General features: G+C 46.4%; 1 protein-coding gene across 1 annotated transcript; it reads right to left on the bottom strand.

Moving 5' to 3' along the window:
* Positions 1 to 13,525: 13,525 nt before the first annotated feature.
* Positions 13,526 to 18,266, bottom strand: LOC104019974 (perilipin-3). Its single transcript, XM_009473337.2, has 8 exons — positions 18,223 to 18,266; positions 17,539 to 17,615; positions 16,567 to 16,762; positions 15,644 to 15,726; positions 15,145 to 15,400; positions 14,735 to 14,934; positions 14,470 to 14,598; positions 13,526 to 14,361 (listed from the first exon to the last, which is right to left on the bottom strand). Exons 2-8 carry the CDS (start codon positions 17,608 to 17,610, stop codon positions 13,966 to 13,968), a joined length of 1,332 nt encoding a protein of 443 aa, XP_009471612.2. The 5' UTR covers positions 17,611 to 17,615; positions 18,223 to 18,266; the 3' UTR covers positions 13,526 to 13,965.
* Positions 18,267 to 18,574: the final 308 nt, after the last annotated feature.

Genomic DNA, 18,574 nt, shown 5'->3' with positions numbered 1-18,574 from the left:
AAGGAGTCCATTTAGAAAATTACTTTCATCCACACTGTAGTACAGTCCACAGCACTGACTTTGAAAGTGTTTGCATCTCTATCCAAAGCGAAAGCAGAATCCACAGGTTGAAGATGTTTGAAAACTTTTGGTCCAGCCCATTTGGAAAACTAATATTACAGCAAGAAGGACAAAACAACCGTAATGATCCTACTCTCCAAAGAAATCATTTATGCTTACAGGGAAAGTAAAAACTGAATTGGGCATTATGAAAAAGTCTCTGTGTAGCTGCAACTATAACCTGGATAATTCATTTAGGCTAAATATACGGTTATAATTGAAAATCCAAATGAGGTATGCATATGCATTGATCCATATGATTTAAATCAAGCTATAAAACATCCACATTATCCAGCAAAAGCTGCTGAAGAAATGGCAGCCAAGCAGAATATGAAATTCCAGGGAGACCATTGCACTGGCTGGGAGGAGGACTTAATTGATTTCGACAAAGAAACCTATTTGCTGTTTAATTGATTCCTACTCTAAATTCACAGTGCTTTCAGACCTAGCAGAGAGAAGTAGCAGAATAGTGATTACCCATAGCAAGTTACAGCTGGACAGGTCCAGAATACTTCGGGTCCTGGTTATCCTCTATTTATCAAATTACTACTGTGGATTTTCAGAGAAACACTAAAATCTACTCACATAAGAACACAAATCTCTCAAAGAGTTACACAATGATTGAAAGAGCTATTCAGACCACCAGAAAGACCTTAGGAGAAGCAGTAAGGATCCTCAATTTATTCCAAAAGTCTTCATGCTCTTCTGCACCTCCTTTAGGTTAGTGGGAGCTGTATTTGCTGGGTTGCAAAGAGGGATTTGGGGTCACAAATTGTGTCAGTGCTGTAAAGGCGACTTGGGAATCATGCAAAAGTAGTGGATGACCCTTCTCAGCTTTGATTGATAGATGTCTGTGCCATGCTTCTCCAGGAGCTACCACCACCAGACTGACCTCCAGTCCATCTTCCCTGATCCTAGAGAGAAACCGTTCAGCAGCCTCTTGAGTCCCAGGAGTGACACCACATCTGGGTGCAGCTGTGTAACTCTGAGTTACACTGAAGCCTACAGGGCTGCTGCGTTTAACATGTCTCTGATGCCTTCCAAGGGACTTCACAGGCATCAGTGAAGTCTTTACCTTCATGTCAGGGAGCAGGTGAGAATGATTTTCTTTCCATCTTAAAACAGAGAAGCAATCCCTGCAAGTCAGGTACTCCCTCATGCACGTGCCCCTTTAGATTGCAGTGGTGTGGAGTTGCACAAAAAAGTCAGTGAAAACAGGAAATGGACCTCAGAAATCATTTGAGTGGGGAAAGTCACCGAGCCACCCATGTGCTGCTGCACGCATTTATGTAGCAACACGCTGGTGTGACCTGGAAGTTGCTAAGTATAAGACCATGCTTTGCTCTCGCTGCTCCACAACCACTCTACCAAGATCACAAGGAATACACAGACAGGCACTGATTCTGCTGCATACCCAGCTCACACAGCCCCTTTCAGGAGGGCTCATTTACTGGGGCTGTGCTAACTCCAGGAGTGGTTTCTCCGGGAGGATGGTTGATTCATCCTCCTGAACCCAACACTGGAAGTACAAATGAGTGCCCACAAGGCATCGTCTTACTGTTGTTTAAGCCACTGTTTCCACAGTGCCTCCCAAACAATGACCGATGGACTCGTGGCAAAGATTTTTCAATTTGAAAAATCCATTCTCATTTCAGAAATCATCTTCCTCTGAGCTCATCCATTTGTCATACGTTGCAAGGCAGAGCTGGGGCTGCAGTCGGCACTGCCTGCACACTCCTCTTGAATGGGGAAGCAAAGGTCTATGGAAAGCTAGGAGAGAAAGGATGGCAATTACAGCCTGGACAAAGAAGAATAAATCATTGACTTTGTTTCAAAATAATTGAAGAAAGAATGCTTGAAAGTGTTAAGAGGCAGGTTGGACCTAAGCATTATCATGATTATCAATACTTTAGGGCAGGTCTTATTCTTTCAGGGTTTAGACACTCCTTCCACCTGCCAATGCTCAAAAGGTATCTTGCATGGAGGTCACCTGGGAGTAGAGGCACATGACTGGGTGCAGAACAGGCATCACGTTAAGGTGTCCAGATGCATGGCTCCATGCTGAGGCCATCCTTGCAGATGCTGCAGAGATAGAAATGGCACAAAGTACAACAACTTGAAGACCTGACCTCAAACCTCTGTCCAGAGGTGGGGCTTTTCTAGAAGCTGGAAAAGTTTTCTGTAACCCCTAGGAAACACTGAAACCTCCTCCTGCTCCTCCAGTTCTGGGAACATGGATGACAAATGACAACTATCCAGATTGCCCTTTTGCAAGCTCTCCCCTAATTAAAAGTGGGATGCTGAGAAATCACTTATCCTCATCACGGCTGTGGCCTGAGGGACCGCATTAGATGGCTGAATGCTTTGGTGCATCCTCTCAGGAAGATGTTCACAGCCCTGGAGGCTCCCCTTGATTTTTATTTTCCCCAAAGATGAGACTGCTGTGGGCATCTAACTAGAAAGGGAGCCTCCGATTCAATTGAAGCAGAGAAGTAGCCTGAAAATTTCCTTCCTGCTTCTAACAGAGCAACTTCTCAAATCAAACAGTCTACAATCAAATGAAAAAGAGCAAAAAGAAATACAGCTTTTCTGTAAGCTTCGCCAGGATGCATTTCCAGCAGCATTCTTCGCAAATTTCAGAGAAAGCAGGGTGGAAAAAATGAAATTGTTAGAACTGTGTTCTTACACAAATACCGACCTCTGGATGTCATTGTAAGATTTTTCCCAAGGAAAGGAGCTCAGAGAGATCCAGCTACATGAGGAGGGATAACTAGAGGCTTTACGGGAAAGGCTGAACACCTCCCCCTCTTTGTGGAGCTGGGGGCAGGGTGGGTGCCTGCCCATATCCATCAAAAAGAGGAGCCACGTGGGGGACCAGGTAACATCAATTAGGACACCTAACATGAAGAAGTAGCTTGTGACCAGTGTATTGTACCCAAAATGAGAAGTACAGGGAAAAAGACAGACAACACCTGCACCATGCACACCTGCCTGATCCCATCAGGTTTACTGGTGCATGTGATTCTTGGCCCCCTCCAGCAGCCCTGCAGGCCTCAATGACGATAAACATCCCCGCACCTTGGATGCTGTCCTTTATGGGGGTCCTGGAGGCCCCCTCAACACCCCCATTCCCTGGGAGCAGGAGGAGCAGGTCCTTCTGTGCAGGGCAGCAGCTGCAGCCCTCCACTCCCAGCCGGGGCAAGGTCCCCTCATCCAGGTAGCTCCAGCAGCCCCCAGGGAGGAGGGTCCCCCCAGCCAGTAAATGTCCATGGCATCTCTGCCTTTTGCATTTTCCTCTATCTATAAGGAGCTCTCTTTTCTGAGCTCCTTAACACATGCTGGCTCCTCCTAGTCATTATCTGCCAGCAGGCTCCTGGAGCTTAACCCCTAATTAGGGTGAAGAAGCAAACTAGGAGATTTCCCACAACTGCTACCTAGTACCTCCTGAAATCACTTGGAAATTGAGCAATCGGTCTCCCTGCAAAGCCAGCAGTCATTACCAAAAATCAGTGGTTTCATTTTCTTGCTCAGGTATCTCCTGCCTGCCTGCCTGCCTCCCTCCCCAAAGCATCCAAACAGAGAAAGGACAAAAAAAAAAAATTCAGAAAAAAAAAAAAAGAAAAAAACACCTTTGTGATTTCTCTCTGAACTGAAGTGTGTTCCACTGAAGTGACACCAAAAGTTTCTGTACTGCACAGGTATCTTTGATAAAGCAGGCAGCAAGGCTCCCCTGGGAACTGGGGAGTTTCTCTCTGGATCTGGTTTAACCAGGTCCCTGCTGCTGCTGTCATGTGGAGATGTCCCTTGTGCCTGGCAAAGTGAGGGGGTCACGTGCTGGGTCTTCCATTCCCAGCTCACCAGAACTGCCTGCCTTCTTGTTCCAAGTTCATATTTACTTGACTCCAGTCAGGTCTGCAACTCTTTGTTCTAACCACCCGTGCCTGGAGACCTTCCAGTAAACTTAAGGTTGTTATATACCACTCATCCTTCAAAGCCTTGCCAATCCCACAGGAGAATGTCATTTCAGGTGTTGATCCTGCCGTGTTCAAACACTGCGTTATACCCAACAGCCTATTTATCTATGAGTGGGAAAGAAAAAGAAACTAAAAAAATACCCAACCAACTCTTCCCTTCAGGGTCCCCGGAGCTGCAGCTGTAAGAGTAGAGTTTGCACCAGCTGAAAGAGCTCTGGGCTCTGTCAAAGGCAGCAGCCATACTCCTGCCTAGGATGGACAGGGAGCGTTGTGTCACTGAGCTCTTTATCATTTAGGTTACAAGTGTTATTAGGCTTTGCAGCAAGACCTTGCAACCCTTGCAGTTGCTGGTGTGTCTACAATAAGAGAGGTACTCCATTCAAAATCCAGCATGTACAAGAAGGGAGATGGGAATAATTTAACTAAGATATCAGCCTTTGTATACCTTTTCTTAGGAAAAGCACAATGGGATCATCCATCTGTGGTAATAACTCACTTTCTGAATTGCTCTGATCCGAGATGCTCATCCAGAGACCAGCAACACCCCTCTGGGACTTCAGCTGAAGGATGCAACAGGTACCGACATCCAGATTTTGGGGCTGCCTGAAACAAGACTGCTTCTCTTCACTACACTGACATCTGACCTCTGTCCTAGGGCACATGCATTGCACTGGATACAAAGGTAAATAGATCTAATTAAGCAAAACACCAACCTGGCAGAGAATAAAACTGGGTCCAGAGCCAGAAAATTCACAGAGAGCAAAACCGTAATGATAGCTATCTAGACTGTGATGCCTTTGGGCTGCAAGCTACTCATGTGCGCTCATCGTTCAGTACCACAGGCTTCTTGCTGGGGCATGGCGGGGAGGTCTGGCTGCCAGAGTATCCCAACCCTATAGAAAAGGGGACACAACATGCAAGGTAAAACAAGACTAGCAGATGGGCAGAACCCCTAGCCTGGGGGCTTTGCCAGTGCTCTGTGTCCCTCACTCGCCCACTCCCCCAGTCAGCAGTAGCAATGAACATGAGAAAGTGCAACTGGAAGCAACATCACTGCTTGTAGGCTCTGCTTGTGAGGAGTCTACTGAGCTGCGCCTAGGTTTATACCTGCTGGTTTCCTCAGCCCATCTCACAGGAGGCAGAGCTGATTCAGCTAACTCCTATCTGTAGCAGAGATGTTGCTGCAGCACTTGAAATACATGCATTTTGGTTTGGTTTTTTTGTTTGTTTGTTTCTTTTGTTTGTTTGTTTTCTGCAGGAAGAGCAACCAGTCTGGAACAGTTTTTCCTTCATGGCTCTCTAGCTTTTAATGTTAATAACTGCAACTGAATCTTTAAAGCCCCGCCATTGCCCCAAAGGCAATGAAACAAAGAATTTCAAAGGGGAGCAGGGCACTCACAAGAAGCATCAGAGGAGTTTCAGCCACCAGGTTTCCAAATTTCTCGTCCATTATCCACAGGCAGCACTCAAACTGCACAGAGATGCTAACATTGACATGGGGCTGTGGTTTGCTGAAGCTTTGGGGAAGTGCACAAGAAGGGTTGCCATTACAGAATGAATCAGATCCCACTGTTTCCAGCACCTAAAAGCAGCTAAACCTTTAAGATGCTCACTTTTATATAAAACCAGCCTGGCTTAAATACAACGCTGGCAACCAGCCAAAGTTTTGAATGAGCACCAGGGGTAAATAATCAGTGTTTTGCACAGGAGATTATGTGATCAGGCTAATATACCCCCCTTCCTCCCAGCACTTCAGCTGGGGTTGCATGCTCTGCATGGGCACACAGGAGCGAAGGCTGTTCAGCTCCACCACTTTCTAAGGAAGTGTTGTGGTTTAACCCCAGCCAGCAACTAAGCACCACACAGCTGCTTGCCCACTCCCCCCCGGTGGGATGGGGGAGAGAATCGGAAGAGTAAAAGTGAGAAAACTCATGGGTTGAGATAAAGACAGTTTAATAGGTAAAGCAAAAGCCGCATGCACAAGCAAAGCAAGGAATTCATTCACTGCTTCCCGTCAGCAGGCAGGTGTTCAGCCATCCTCAGGAAAGCAGGGCTCCATCACACGTAACGGTTACTTGGGAAGACAAACGCCGTCACACCCAACGTCCCCCCCTTCCTTCTTCTTCCCCCAACTTATATACCGAGCATGACGCCATATGGTGTGGGATAGCCCTTTGGCCAGGCTGGGTCAGCTCTCCTGGCTATGCTCCCTCCCAGCTTCTTGTGCACCTGGCAGAGCATGGGAAGCTGGAAAGTCCTTGACTAGTGTAAACTCTGCTCAGCAAGAAACAAAATGTGTGTTATCAACATTATTCTCATCCTAAATCCAAAACACAGCACTATACCAGCTACTAAGAAGAAAATTAACTCTATCCCAGCTGAAACCAGGACAGGAAGGTATTTTAAGATGTAAATCTGGAGGTTTGGTTCAAAGGACAAAGCAATTATTCATGGTAATTTCCAAAGAGGAGTCCTCACTGGGCTGTGGTGGGTGATTGCTTACAAATGGGTTTCATGGATTCCCCCCACCACCCCCAGTCAGTGCTTTAATGTTCAGGAGCTGGCCAAACAGCAGGCTTTTCCCAGTAACAATACCTCATGGACAGTTACAAGGCATGATGATTTTGCAATCTGGCAATCAACTAAATAATCCCAAATAAATCATACCTTGGAATTCACTTTCTCTGCTCTGATTTTTTTCACATAGAATCTCTGGCAAATGGGTTTCTTGGGAGAAAAGGGAAACGGCCAGCTCAACCACAGGGGAATGAAGCCACCCTCTTGGGGCCTCTGTCCTTTACCTCCCTGATTCTGTAAGTTTGCTGCAGTCTATCTTTTGAGACAAACTCTTCACAGCAATATTGACAACAGGAAGGCTGGAAAACCCTGAGCCAGGATCTGCAGAACCACCACACTTGAAAGCGATATGTGTTGCCCTGAAAGGGCTCTCTCTTTCTTCTGTCTTGTTTCATTCTACAGCTTTTAAACCCGAGATGTAGAAGTGTACCAAGTTTTCTTACCTGTGGTTGAGATTCTCCAGTTGTGACTGTAAATCAGAGTCAGAATAAGGAAAGCCTCTGAAATCCTGAGTTTCACAATATAAAAATTTGTTTAGCCTCACATAGGAATTTGAAGAAAGTAAAATGGAAAACATGTAGGTCAAAGATTACATTGAAAATCTGGTTGGTTTTTTTGTTTGTTTTTAAATGGACTCCATTACTTATTCTTTTTTCTGGGTTTAAATTGCAAGTGACACAAAAATAAGGCCCCTTGCTTCTTCAGCCCAATTTCCACAGCCTGGGCCTGGAACAGGTAAGCAGTACTCAGTAAGCATGACATAAGCCTCACATCTGCTTCAATATGGCTTTTAAGATGATACAGATCTGCTGTGCAGAAAGTGAGGTTTTTGTAATTTATCAGCCAGTGCAGTCCCTGGAGAAGGCACAACCCTACCCCAGCACAGCGTAAGGAACACATACATGAGGACATCTGCACAGGGAACATGAATTTACAGCCCCACAGCTCCTGAATGTCTTCTTGTCCTCCCATTTCCACAGAGAAGCTAATGAACTTCCAATTCATCCGCTGCACACAAGCCTGTTTGCCTGCTTGCACTGCCACTGCCTTTCATCCAGGAACCACTCTATTGATACCTTTTGTACCTATGCATTTTACAGTGTTCACCTGTGCTCATCAGGTTGTACTACTTGAACTACTCTGCCACAGACAAAACCTAAGATATCCTCTTCTCCTTAACCCAGCTCTGCCCAGCACTAAGCTGAGCCATGCCTGGAGGACTGGCAACCAAGAGAGCTCAGAAATGCTCAGGATCACCTAAGATCAGATCTTCTCTACCTTACCACCACTCCTCCAGTGACTGAACCATCAGTGAAGCTTAAAAGCCTTCATGTGTTTTGCAGCTGAGGCTCATTTGCCTTCCTTGATGTCATGGTTCAGCCTTACTAGGAAGATGGGGGGATCCAGACCAGGGCACACCAGTGGGGAACAGCCAAACACAGCACCACATAAACTGTTTATCATGCCCTGATCTGCTGAGGATCAGTGGAAGGGGACAGAGCAAGACACATGCAACAGGAGACATTACAAGCAAAAAAATATTTCAAAGCCCCAAAATTGCTTTTTTCTGTTCCACAAAATGGCAGGTGTTTCCAATCAGTTTCTTGCAGGGTAAACACAGCACTTGGTTTGTAATTTGTTTGGTAAACCTTGTATTTTCAGCTATAATTACCCCATCAAGGCAGCTAAATGAAGATGACATTTAAAATGACCTTCAGCTTACAGCTGCAATAACCATCCCACAGGAGAGGTGGAGCAGGGAGGGGAGGCAGCACACCATTCCCCAGGCAAGAGGTGCCTGTGAGCATGCCAGCCAGATGTTCCTCCAAAATCAGCCAACACAGGCAGAGTGGTATTTTAGTGAGGACAGCATGCACAAAACCAAACTATTTGATTTCTCTGCTAGGGGAAGGGCCACTGTAAGATGTAGGCAGTTGGTGTTTCCTCAAATGGGAGAACTCAGGATGTCTTTCATCCTAGGGAATAACAGCTCCTGCAAAACCAAGGTATGTGATGATACCACCTTGCAGAATGGTCCATGCAAGAGCAATTATATGCAGTGTACATCTCCTGAAGTCCCTCTTGCCTGCAAAGGAATATGTTTTTCTCTCCAACATTTACTTGTCAAAGAGCAGAGATTGTTTTGCCTTGCACTGAGACAACTTGATAAAGGACACACACACAATGCCTTTAAACAAAGGAGCCTCTAACTCCCTACCATCTGGTTCCTCTCCTGTCCTCCAGTCTTCTCCACCTTGCCCAAGTCCTGCCCCAACTGAACCCCTTTCTGTACAGCACTCCTTCTCTTCTGTTTTTTGACTCCAGTCTTCCAGATGCTCATTTTACCCCTCCTCCCCCACATACATTGAATTCTCATCTTTAATCCTAATCCACTATTTTTCCATCCAGCCTCTCACCTGCTCTCTAGTTGTCCCAGCCCTCCTAGTGTCATCTCCTCCTCCAGCACTCTCCCACCCCTCTCATGCCTTCCCCTTCCACCTCTCCCCAGCCTCAGCCTCAACCTCCTCCACCCCCTTCCCTTACTTGCTGTTTCTTGCCCTCACTTAGCTTTCCCAGATAATTGCCTTTGACAATTCCCATGCCACCATACCTTCCCCTCTAGGGAGGTAGGGCAGGGCACGTGATGGCAGGTACATAGGAAGAAATGGGCAGGAATCTGCCTGTCTAGCAGCCTGGCCAGCCTACCTCCTGCACTAAGCTCCCATCAGAGTTTATGAAGCAAGCTTAGTGCAAACAGACAAAAAGAAAGTATCAGTACTGAGGATGGCATAAAATCCAACTACGTCAGCATTCAGCTTGTTAATTATCCTCCAGATCACCTCCCCTCCAAATTCACTGCTGGAGAACCTCAAGCCATTGCTGAATCTAGATAAATATGAGAATCAGAGGGAGACCAGGAAGTCAATACTGCAAACTAACTGCTTCTGCAAATAGATTTTCATTACCATAGGGGCAGGCGCCAGTGTCCAGAAAGCACCACAACAAGGGTAATTATTTGCTGGCAGTGCTCTGTATTCACAGAAGGTACTTTGCCTTGTTTGCAGCAGTAAAGGGCAGCTGAGCTATCGATCAGGTCAGATGCCTGTCGGTCCTAGAGGCATCAGGTGTTTTAACAAGCCACACAAAGACCATATTGGTATTGTCACAAGTTCATGCTTGGTTTGTAAGGCAATTTGAAGCAGATTTATTGACCCCCCCTTCCCTCTTCTGCCATCCGCAGGGTACAGAAGGAAGGAAAGCTGTCCAGCAAAATGTCTTGCCAAGACCTGCCAGAAGAGGCCCCTGGCAGGAGCCTCTGAAAGGAGGAAGAGTTGAATGCCAACAAAGATTTTAGCTGGAAAAGCATCAGTGTGCTTCAACTGGGAATACAGGTCACTGCAAAGTACTGCTACTAAAAGCACCTATATCCTTCTCCAGCAGACAAATGTATATTCTCAGGGGCTCTTAAACCCACACTGATCTCACCTGGCCATTTCAGGTTGTCACCATCCACTGTGCTCTGAGTTGAAGTCCCTCCAGGTTTCTCTCCCATGCACTGAAGCACTTGGTTTCTTTGTCTAATGCAAGGAAAGGAAGTGCAATAAGAAAGAAGTGGGGATAGGAAGAGTTACAACAGGAAAGCACAGGGCCAAGTGCTATCCAGCAAAATAAAATTCCTACCTGTCCATATTAGACAGCAGCAGGAGGAAGACCTAGCAGAGTAGGTCCCACAATCTGATTCTGCTCCTTCACTGACCAGTTGCAGCACCCTCATTTTCAGCACTAAGGGCAGAAATTGCATCCAGTTTCCACTGCAAATTAATTCCAATAAGCTCTGAAGTTCTTAAAAGTTTCCCCAACCACAGGGACTTAAGGTCATACAAGAACTGGAACCCAGACAGCTCACACCTGAGCAGGGCCCCAGCTACCCAAGCAGCCCTTCAGGAAAGACAAACTTTTTTTTTTTAAGCATAGTGTTATTTTACAGCAGGCAATAGTGCAGCTTTTGCAGAAGAGATGACAGTGTCCAAGTGTGTCAAGAAACATGGGAGTGAGATGGGGAAATTAAGCTCCTTGCAAACAACTAGAGAGCTTTTTCCTTCCAGCACTTGCTAAGAACTTCAGTTTCCCAATCTATCGCCTTCATGACAAAGCTGCTTGGGAAACCCTCCTTAAGCAGTTACCTTTGCCAGTTAGAGGTCACAGTAACATGTTGGCTAATACCTCCTAACTCAACTTGTGAAAAATTACAACCTTCTGGAGTGTTGCCCAAGGTAGCCTTCACCCAATGCCAGCACATTCCCTGACCTAGAAGTCAGGCATTTGAACAATGAACAGCAGGGACTGAATAAAGAAAGGCAGAATTACATGAACATGAGAATTAAATAATTAAAGTGTTAGGCAAACTGGCAGAGGGAGATGAGGTGGCATCTACCAAGAGGGAAACAAGGAGCAAGTGCCCCATGATTGCATTTAAAATTCAAATCAGTCTATAACTGAGCACAGTATGTGACCACAGCATAAGCAGGGAGGAACAGCAATACAGGAGGGTAAGATATAATCACTTAGGCTATAATTATCAGAATCAAGGAACACTACATCATTTGCAAGGGCTACTGAGAGGCAGAAGAGACACTTCAAAGCATGTCTTCCCTACAGAGGTGTTTGTCTAGGATTGTCACATTACCAAGGCATTTCTTATTTGAGTCATTCTGGATAGAAATAGGTGTGGATAGCCAAACAGGCTGGAATAAAGTGAACAGTCTGGATGCTCTCCCAGAGCTCAGATGAGTTTCCATCTTAAACACTGCAGAAAGACAGTCCATTTGTCATTCCCTGTTTCTTTCTACCTTTATCCCCAGACTGTCTCTGGAGCATGGATGAGACCAGAAGAGGAAGGGCAAATAAGAAGAAAGTCAAACCTTCCTAGTCATGGCTGGTCTTGGCAAGAGTTTTGCCCTTCTTGCTTGGTCTAACGCTTCTCTGTGGTTCCCTGAATCCTTGGAGGTTAAGCAAGAGATAAAACATATGCAGAGGCTTCCACTCAGCTGCTTCTTCTCAAGTGGAGCTTTAGGAACTGCCATGAGAAGATCTTTTTAGCCTGTTATAGGCCACAAGGACTGTAGCAGCAGCAGCCCTACAAAAGCCTTACGGGTGCTGGGCTGTCCTGCACCAGCTCCAGCACAGGGAACCAGGGAGACCCCAGCCACATGCAGCATTTAAGTTCCCAGCTACAGAGGGGCCCATGAGTTGTACACCAGACATCCAAGGTAAGAGCAGCAAGTAGTGCTTGCAGGAAATAGATTTAATCAACAAGTAAGAACATGCCCCAGTGATCCATAGGCAGAAGCAGCATGACTTACTAGGATAAGCACTATATTAATGTAAATCAGATGTACTTGATATTGATTTGTCAATGCAGCACAGAAGTGTCTAGCTATTTCTTAAAGAGCATTTTTAACCAGGCAAGTTTAAAAACAGGAGTCGGGCACTTCTAGATAGCAAGCTACAGCTTTGCTATTGAGAAGACGATCTGTAGCATATTTCCTACCAAGCAGCAGCACTAGCTCCAGTACTGCTTGCAGTTAGTTCCCCACTTCCCACACTAGAAGCTCAGCTATAATTACACTAGGCAGACTGGATCTGCCTCTCCTTAAGCTCTTTGCCAGAGAGAAATTTCTTGGCAGTAATCATGTAGTAAGAGAGATGACCTCTGCAATTTATATCGCAGATCTCAACAATAGGTTGGCCTGGCAACTTAGATTGGCTTATTATTTTGCCTTCAATACAAACTAGTTGCTACATGAGGAACACAGGTTGGACAGTTGTCCAATAGCCTCTCTGATATGCTGAGCTCAGTGAAGTTGGATACAAAGCTCTACTACATCAGGGGGTTGCGTTGCATCAATAACCTATGCCAAAACCCAAGGACCACATGGTCCTGCCACAGTACGTCACTAAGCCATTACACATAGTAACAGGATTATGAGTGGTGTTGGAACAGCATTCACTTGGGGGGGAGTTCCACCTCATCACATCTATACTTGCTCTCCCCAAGAAAAGCCCCTCCCCAGTCTCTGTTTCTGACCTTCAGAAAAAAAAAAACAAAAAACACCACACAACAAATTTTAACCATCTTCAGAAAAAAGATTAAGTCTAGAAGAAGCAGTACTCACATTGGGAGCAGATTCCACTTCTTTCCTTGAAGGCAGAAAGAAAAGAAGCAAGGAACAGAGCTTTTCATTTAGAAGTTTAATAGGCATTTGATCTATTTGTCTGGCAAGTCTGAAAGCACTGGGTGGTTCCAACTCTTTGGAATAGGGTTAGACATGGCAGCTGAAGAGCTCTTAGCTCAACAGAAACATCTCCTAGCCAGGAAAGGTCAGCACTGACAGCAAGTATGTCACCTATACCCTAACAACTCCCCATCAAGGAGACCACATCTCTCCCAGGCAGCCACTCCTGCAGCCCACTACCCCACCACGGACTGAAGTCCTCACCAGGTAGCAGCAGACAACTACAGGAGGAGAATTAGACCTAAAAAGACTAATGACAAGGGACACCAGGACCCTAACAGCTCTCCACAGCTTCTCCAAGCACAGGACAGTGCCAGGAGGGCACATACATGCCTCCAGGCTTAGGAGTGAGAACAAATTACAACTTGGTACTTCCCAGGACAGTACCAGGGCTTACCAGCTGCAATCCTTACTATACCACAGACTGCTCACCAGTTCTTGCGTTCCTGACTGCACTATCCTGCATCAAGGAACAGGTAATAGGTAGTCAAGGAACAGGTAATAGATAGGAAAAGTAAGGTTCACATGTGTTGAGCAATAGTCTCTTACAGTCTCTCTGCAAGAGATAGAGACAACAAGTGTTTTTGCATGCAGTAGTTTTATTTCAAGCAGTTATGACCTAGTACAAGCAGCTTTAGTAAGAGAATTCTTTATGTTGTATACGAGCTGAGGGTTTAAGACCAACACCAATCATTGCATTGAATATTGGTAGTGCCTGGGTACACTGCTGAAGGACATACCATGGACAGCTTATAGGGAGGTGGAAGCATTGCAGAGCTTCAGCTCTGTTCTCCTATCCCAGAGCTCAGCCACCATTCCTGACGGCAGCTACAATCACTTAAGAACAGCCCTACTACTTCCACCACCTTCCTTAGAAGCACCTAAGGATTTATTTACCAGTACCCAATAATCATCCAAAATGTGACAGCTCCACCCTCAGCTGGAGACTGGAGTTACATAAAGCTAAGACCAAGCCCTCAGGGCCATACCAGGCAGGCCTGTGCTCATGGCCTTATCCTTTACATGAGGGTGGTAGAAGCTTCACGATCCCCTGCTCCTGCTGTCTCTGCTTCCTTCTCCTCTGAGGTTTCCACCATCTCCTCCCTGGGAGAGAAGGGTCCCACCAGCCAGGACAGAGGTGTGTTATTCTTCAGGTAGTTCAGCAGCTCCTCCATGTACTCCTGGATCACAGCCAGCTTCCTCTGGCTCTGGGTCAAGACACTGCTGGGCAGGTCCTGGAAGGAGTTTGCCACTGAGAAAGAAGCATGAAGCTCCTCTATGGTACCAAGAGATTGTTTCACCTTATCCTGAAGGCTTGAGGGAAGACCTTGGATTGCAGACACTATTTTACAGCAGGATCTTTGCAGCTGCTGTGTGATACTGCATGCCATGAGCAGGGCCAGAGACTCCATCTCCTGGGAGGAGGCAGGAAGGACAGAGGAGTGAACTACTTCAAAAAAACGATTTAAAAAAAAAAACCAAGGGGATGCCCAGAGACCTTTTCTTCCCTCCCCAGGAGGTACCTCTAGTCCTGCAGAGCTTTCATCTCCACTCTCTTTGGAAGACTTCCTACTCCAGTCCAGCCACATCTGGTGTAGTTTCTCCTGCCCCTCCTGAAGCTTTTGATTAAATCCTTGCTTAAACACTTCAATCTGTGGCAGGGGAAGATCAGAGTGTCAAGACAGACAGATCTGCTGGTGAGCAGCACAGCTCTTTATCATAGCAATGAAGCTGAGACCAAGCCAATGATTTGGTCCCCCTCCTGCCAGGGGGCCAGGCTCTACCTACCAGTTCAATGATGCAGTGAAGCTGTGCAAGGCCCTCCTGCATGCCCTGCCAGACCTGCTTCATTTTGTCCGTTGAGTGCAGGTAGGCGAAGAGGCGAAGTTCATCAGAGAGAGACCCCAACCGCACAAAGTAACTCCTCTTCTCCTGCTGCTGCTCCACAGACATTATGCCTGCACCCTCTTCAGATGCTGCCAGTTTGGCTGAGGAAAGAGACAGTATCTGTAAGTGGCTGACCAGAGGTGCTTACCACACAAAGTAAACAATCAGGAGATCTTGGACTAGAAGCCAAGTAGCCTCCAGCATGGCACTTCCCATTAGCCCTATTCCAGAGTAGTGGGGTGAGGAATGGGGCTGACCATCCCCAGTATGATTGTCCCCATTACAAGTAGTCACATATACTGTTTCCTTACCTAGTTCCTCATTTCCAATGGGAAGAGAGTTGTCTTCTGTTCTCCCCAGCACAGCTTCTGCTCCGCTTACAGCTGTCTGGCCTACTCTGGAGTCCATAACCATCCCCACACTGCTGGTCACTGCAGATCTGGCAGCCTCCACGCTGCTCTGAAGAGTGTCCTTAGTTACATCTATCACCTCCATCACTTTGCTGCTCATAGCATCCTTTGCATCAGCCACTCTGGATGATACCAGCTCTTTTGTATCAGAGATAATCTGTGGAAGAGGAGACTTATGTCAGATAACAGATTGGATCATGTAGTACACTACAATTCTGAATTGCATCAAGAGGGCAATTAGCACAGTGTCTGCTAAGTATTTACTCCTGTAGGAGCTTGCACTATGCACCTAGGGGTAGTTTGTTCCTTATATGAAAGCCTGCTTCACTCCCAAGGTTAGAAATCCTGCAAGGACCAGGTCCCTCTGCCAGTAAGGGATGGCACAGCCTTTGATTCTTACCTGGTCCACTGGCTTTTGAAGGATTGGGAACTTTTCTCCTAGTTTATCAAAACCCTTAGAGGCATACTCACTCGCTGAAGCAACTGGGAGGGGAAAAAAAAAAAGCGTTAAAACTTTTTTCCTGCAATTCCATCTCACAAGTCCTACCTTCCTGAACATGTTGCTCTGCAGGGAGCCCAGATGAAAGTCTCCATCCAGATCACCAGGCCAGGAGTTGTTTAAGCTGAATTTGTAGAGCAGCTTGTCTTAGTCTCCTCACAGGTCTGTTCACTTTGATAGCAAACAATTTCTACTTGTATGGACATAGTCACATACATGGGACCCCCTCCTGCAGCTTCTTGAGCTCTTGACTAGATAGATGCATAGCCCTCATTTCTGCCCAAGCCTCCACATCCCAATGATCCTGGATCACATAGTAACTGACAGTAGGGGGAAGCCCACTCTGGGCTTAGATTGAACTCAGGCCTGTCACACAGACCATTTTGCCAGACACCTGCCATTAGGAATAGCCCCTCTCCCTCCAGGAGTTTAGAGCTTCTTCTCAGATGCCACAATTGTGTTCTTTAAGGGCCATGGCAAAGAGGACCTTTAGATGTAACAGTCCTCCAAGAGGAGGCTTCTTCCCATTGCCACCACAAGCTTGTAAGAATCCGACTATAAGCAACTGCCACCTAATACTTTGGACCTTGCAAGATCAGCCTTAGGGTAGTCAACAGAGTCAAGTCCTGGTCTTCTAGGGAGCAACACTCCATCACACTACCTGGACTAGGACTCAGCTTTTTAGCCTTACTTGTAAGCCAGTAGTCCTTTTAATATGGTTATGGAGAGGCACATTTCCACATCCTAGGGCACCTTCCAGTTCTGGAAGGAGTCAGAGAGTCCCTCATAGGCAAGTGCAAACCTGCCCTTCCACAGGGGATTACCATGAGGGTCCAGTGTAGTCAGAACTGGCTGCACACAGCTGGCTGTGGCTTCAGTCACACTCTTCACTCCTTTCTCTGCTGCATCACACACAGATCTGATGTAGGGGTGGCTCTCCTTAGTGGAGGCATAAGCTGTAGAAACCATGTCACAGGCAGAGCTGACCAAGGTCAGGTTAGCCACCTGATTTACTGCATCCTAGAAGAGGAAAAAAAATAAGCTATGAAGTCTGTAAACATGACACTGAACTTCCTATGCAGTGTTGCCCCAGAACTTCCTCTTATGTTTGCCTGTTCAAGTCACCTAGTCTGGTTGAGGAAGCAAGGCTTGCCCTTCTTGAACAATTGCTTTAAAATCTGCAACTCAGTTGAGAAACAAGCTGTGAAGCATTGACACTTACAGTTGGTCTCTTCTAGCAAGGTCTTCCTCTAGTACAATGCTACCCAAGGGACAGCTGAATTTGTGGGCAACCTCAATGCTTTTGGACCCATATTAATCTCCAGTTCATTCGGTATAGCTATTTAACAAGCCAGTTCTTCAGGAAAAGCTTCATCAGAACAGGATCAGGTTGGTTTTAAGTTGACAGACTTTACACTAGTCTGGAAGAAGCATGCTGCTAGTCATGGGAGTAAAGCAAGTATGGTAGGTTTCAGGACTGCTGAAACATGGGAGCCTTTCCACATAAGCATTGCCTGCATCAAGCCAGGATCTTGACTTCAGAGTTAGAAAAACACATCTCCTAGCCAAGAACCAGGCTATTTTACTTAGTCTAGGATGTTACTGCCAGGGTCTTCAGGCCTACTCTTTTGACTGTGCTGCCACCCACTTTTCCAGAGAAGCTGCAGAGCACAGCCTGAGCAGAAGCAGCACTCCTCCCTTTGTGGGGGCTTAGCTCCCCCCAGCCACAGCAGGGCCACCTCCTCATACCTGCACCCAGGAGCTGCCACTCATTGCATCCCACATGGAGCACCTACCTGCTGCTCCTCTTCCTTCACCTCCAGGGAGCTCTTGGCAGCTGCTTCTTTGTCAGGCATAGCAGAGGCCATTGCAGCTGAAATGCAAGTAGCACCATGGTTTAGGAAGAGGAAAAAAGTCAAAGCAGCTGGTAAGCCTTCCCTCTGACTTCATTCAAGTGAGAAGTTCCTTTAGTACCCATTAAGGGAAGACCCCAAAAATGAGCCTCTTCCCCTTACAGAAGGAAGGGAATTGTGCTACTTGCAAAGCCACCTAGTATCCAAGTTTCACATAGTTTACAGTATCAGAGGAATAAAGAGAACAGTTTTTCCTCACTGAGGGAAGCTCTAGTCAGAGAGACCATAGTGCTTATTATAAATATATTTAGAAGAGGTACCTGGTACCTCCTTTCTCCCCACCAAGGTTTAGAAGAGGTCTTGCATTAGAAGAGCTAATAACAGCAGAACTGGGCAGGGGGGAGAAGCAGCTCAAGAAGTTGCTCTACAGCAACTAGCATACTCCAACCTGAACTAACTTCTCACTCAAAACCACCACAGGCTGTATCTAACCTTTCAGGCAGGACCACAAGCAACCTTATATTAATTAAGACTAATTCCATTCTGTAATTAAGCCAAGTAAGAAACATCTAAACACAAACCAGCCTTAACACCTAAAAATTTCCCCTGAAAATTTGAGAACAGTACCTTTTTGTCCTGTTGGAGGTAAACAGATAACCAGCAAAGAATAACCAGACACCACACCATGCTTTATTATTCGTGCTCTGCCTTTTTATACTGGCTGGGGAAGTGGGGTAAGGAGGGACCCTCAGTGACTGACAGCTCTGGGAAGCAGCAGAACGGAGCCTCTGTCTTGGCCAATTAGTGGTGGAATGGGGCAAAGATGGGCCCTGCTGTGGCTCGTTAATTACTCCATAATCAGGCAGGTACACCTTGTCCTGTGTAGAGGAGCTCCCTTCGGAGGCCAATGCTCCTGCAAAATGAGAGAGGTATTGCTGGCATGGACCATGTACCCTCTATGATCTTGCCTCAGATCACA

Source organism: Nipponia nippon, unplaced genomic scaffold (genome assembly GCF_047370975.1).
Source record: "Nipponia nippon isolate SJK-2023a ecotype South Korea unplaced genomic scaffold, ASM4737097v1 scaffold_13, whole genome shotgun sequence".
NCBI classification, from domain to species: Eukaryota; Metazoa; Chordata; class Aves; order Pelecaniformes; family Threskiornithidae; genus Nipponia; species Nipponia nippon.
This window is presented reverse-complemented; position numbering and strand designations above follow the sequence as displayed.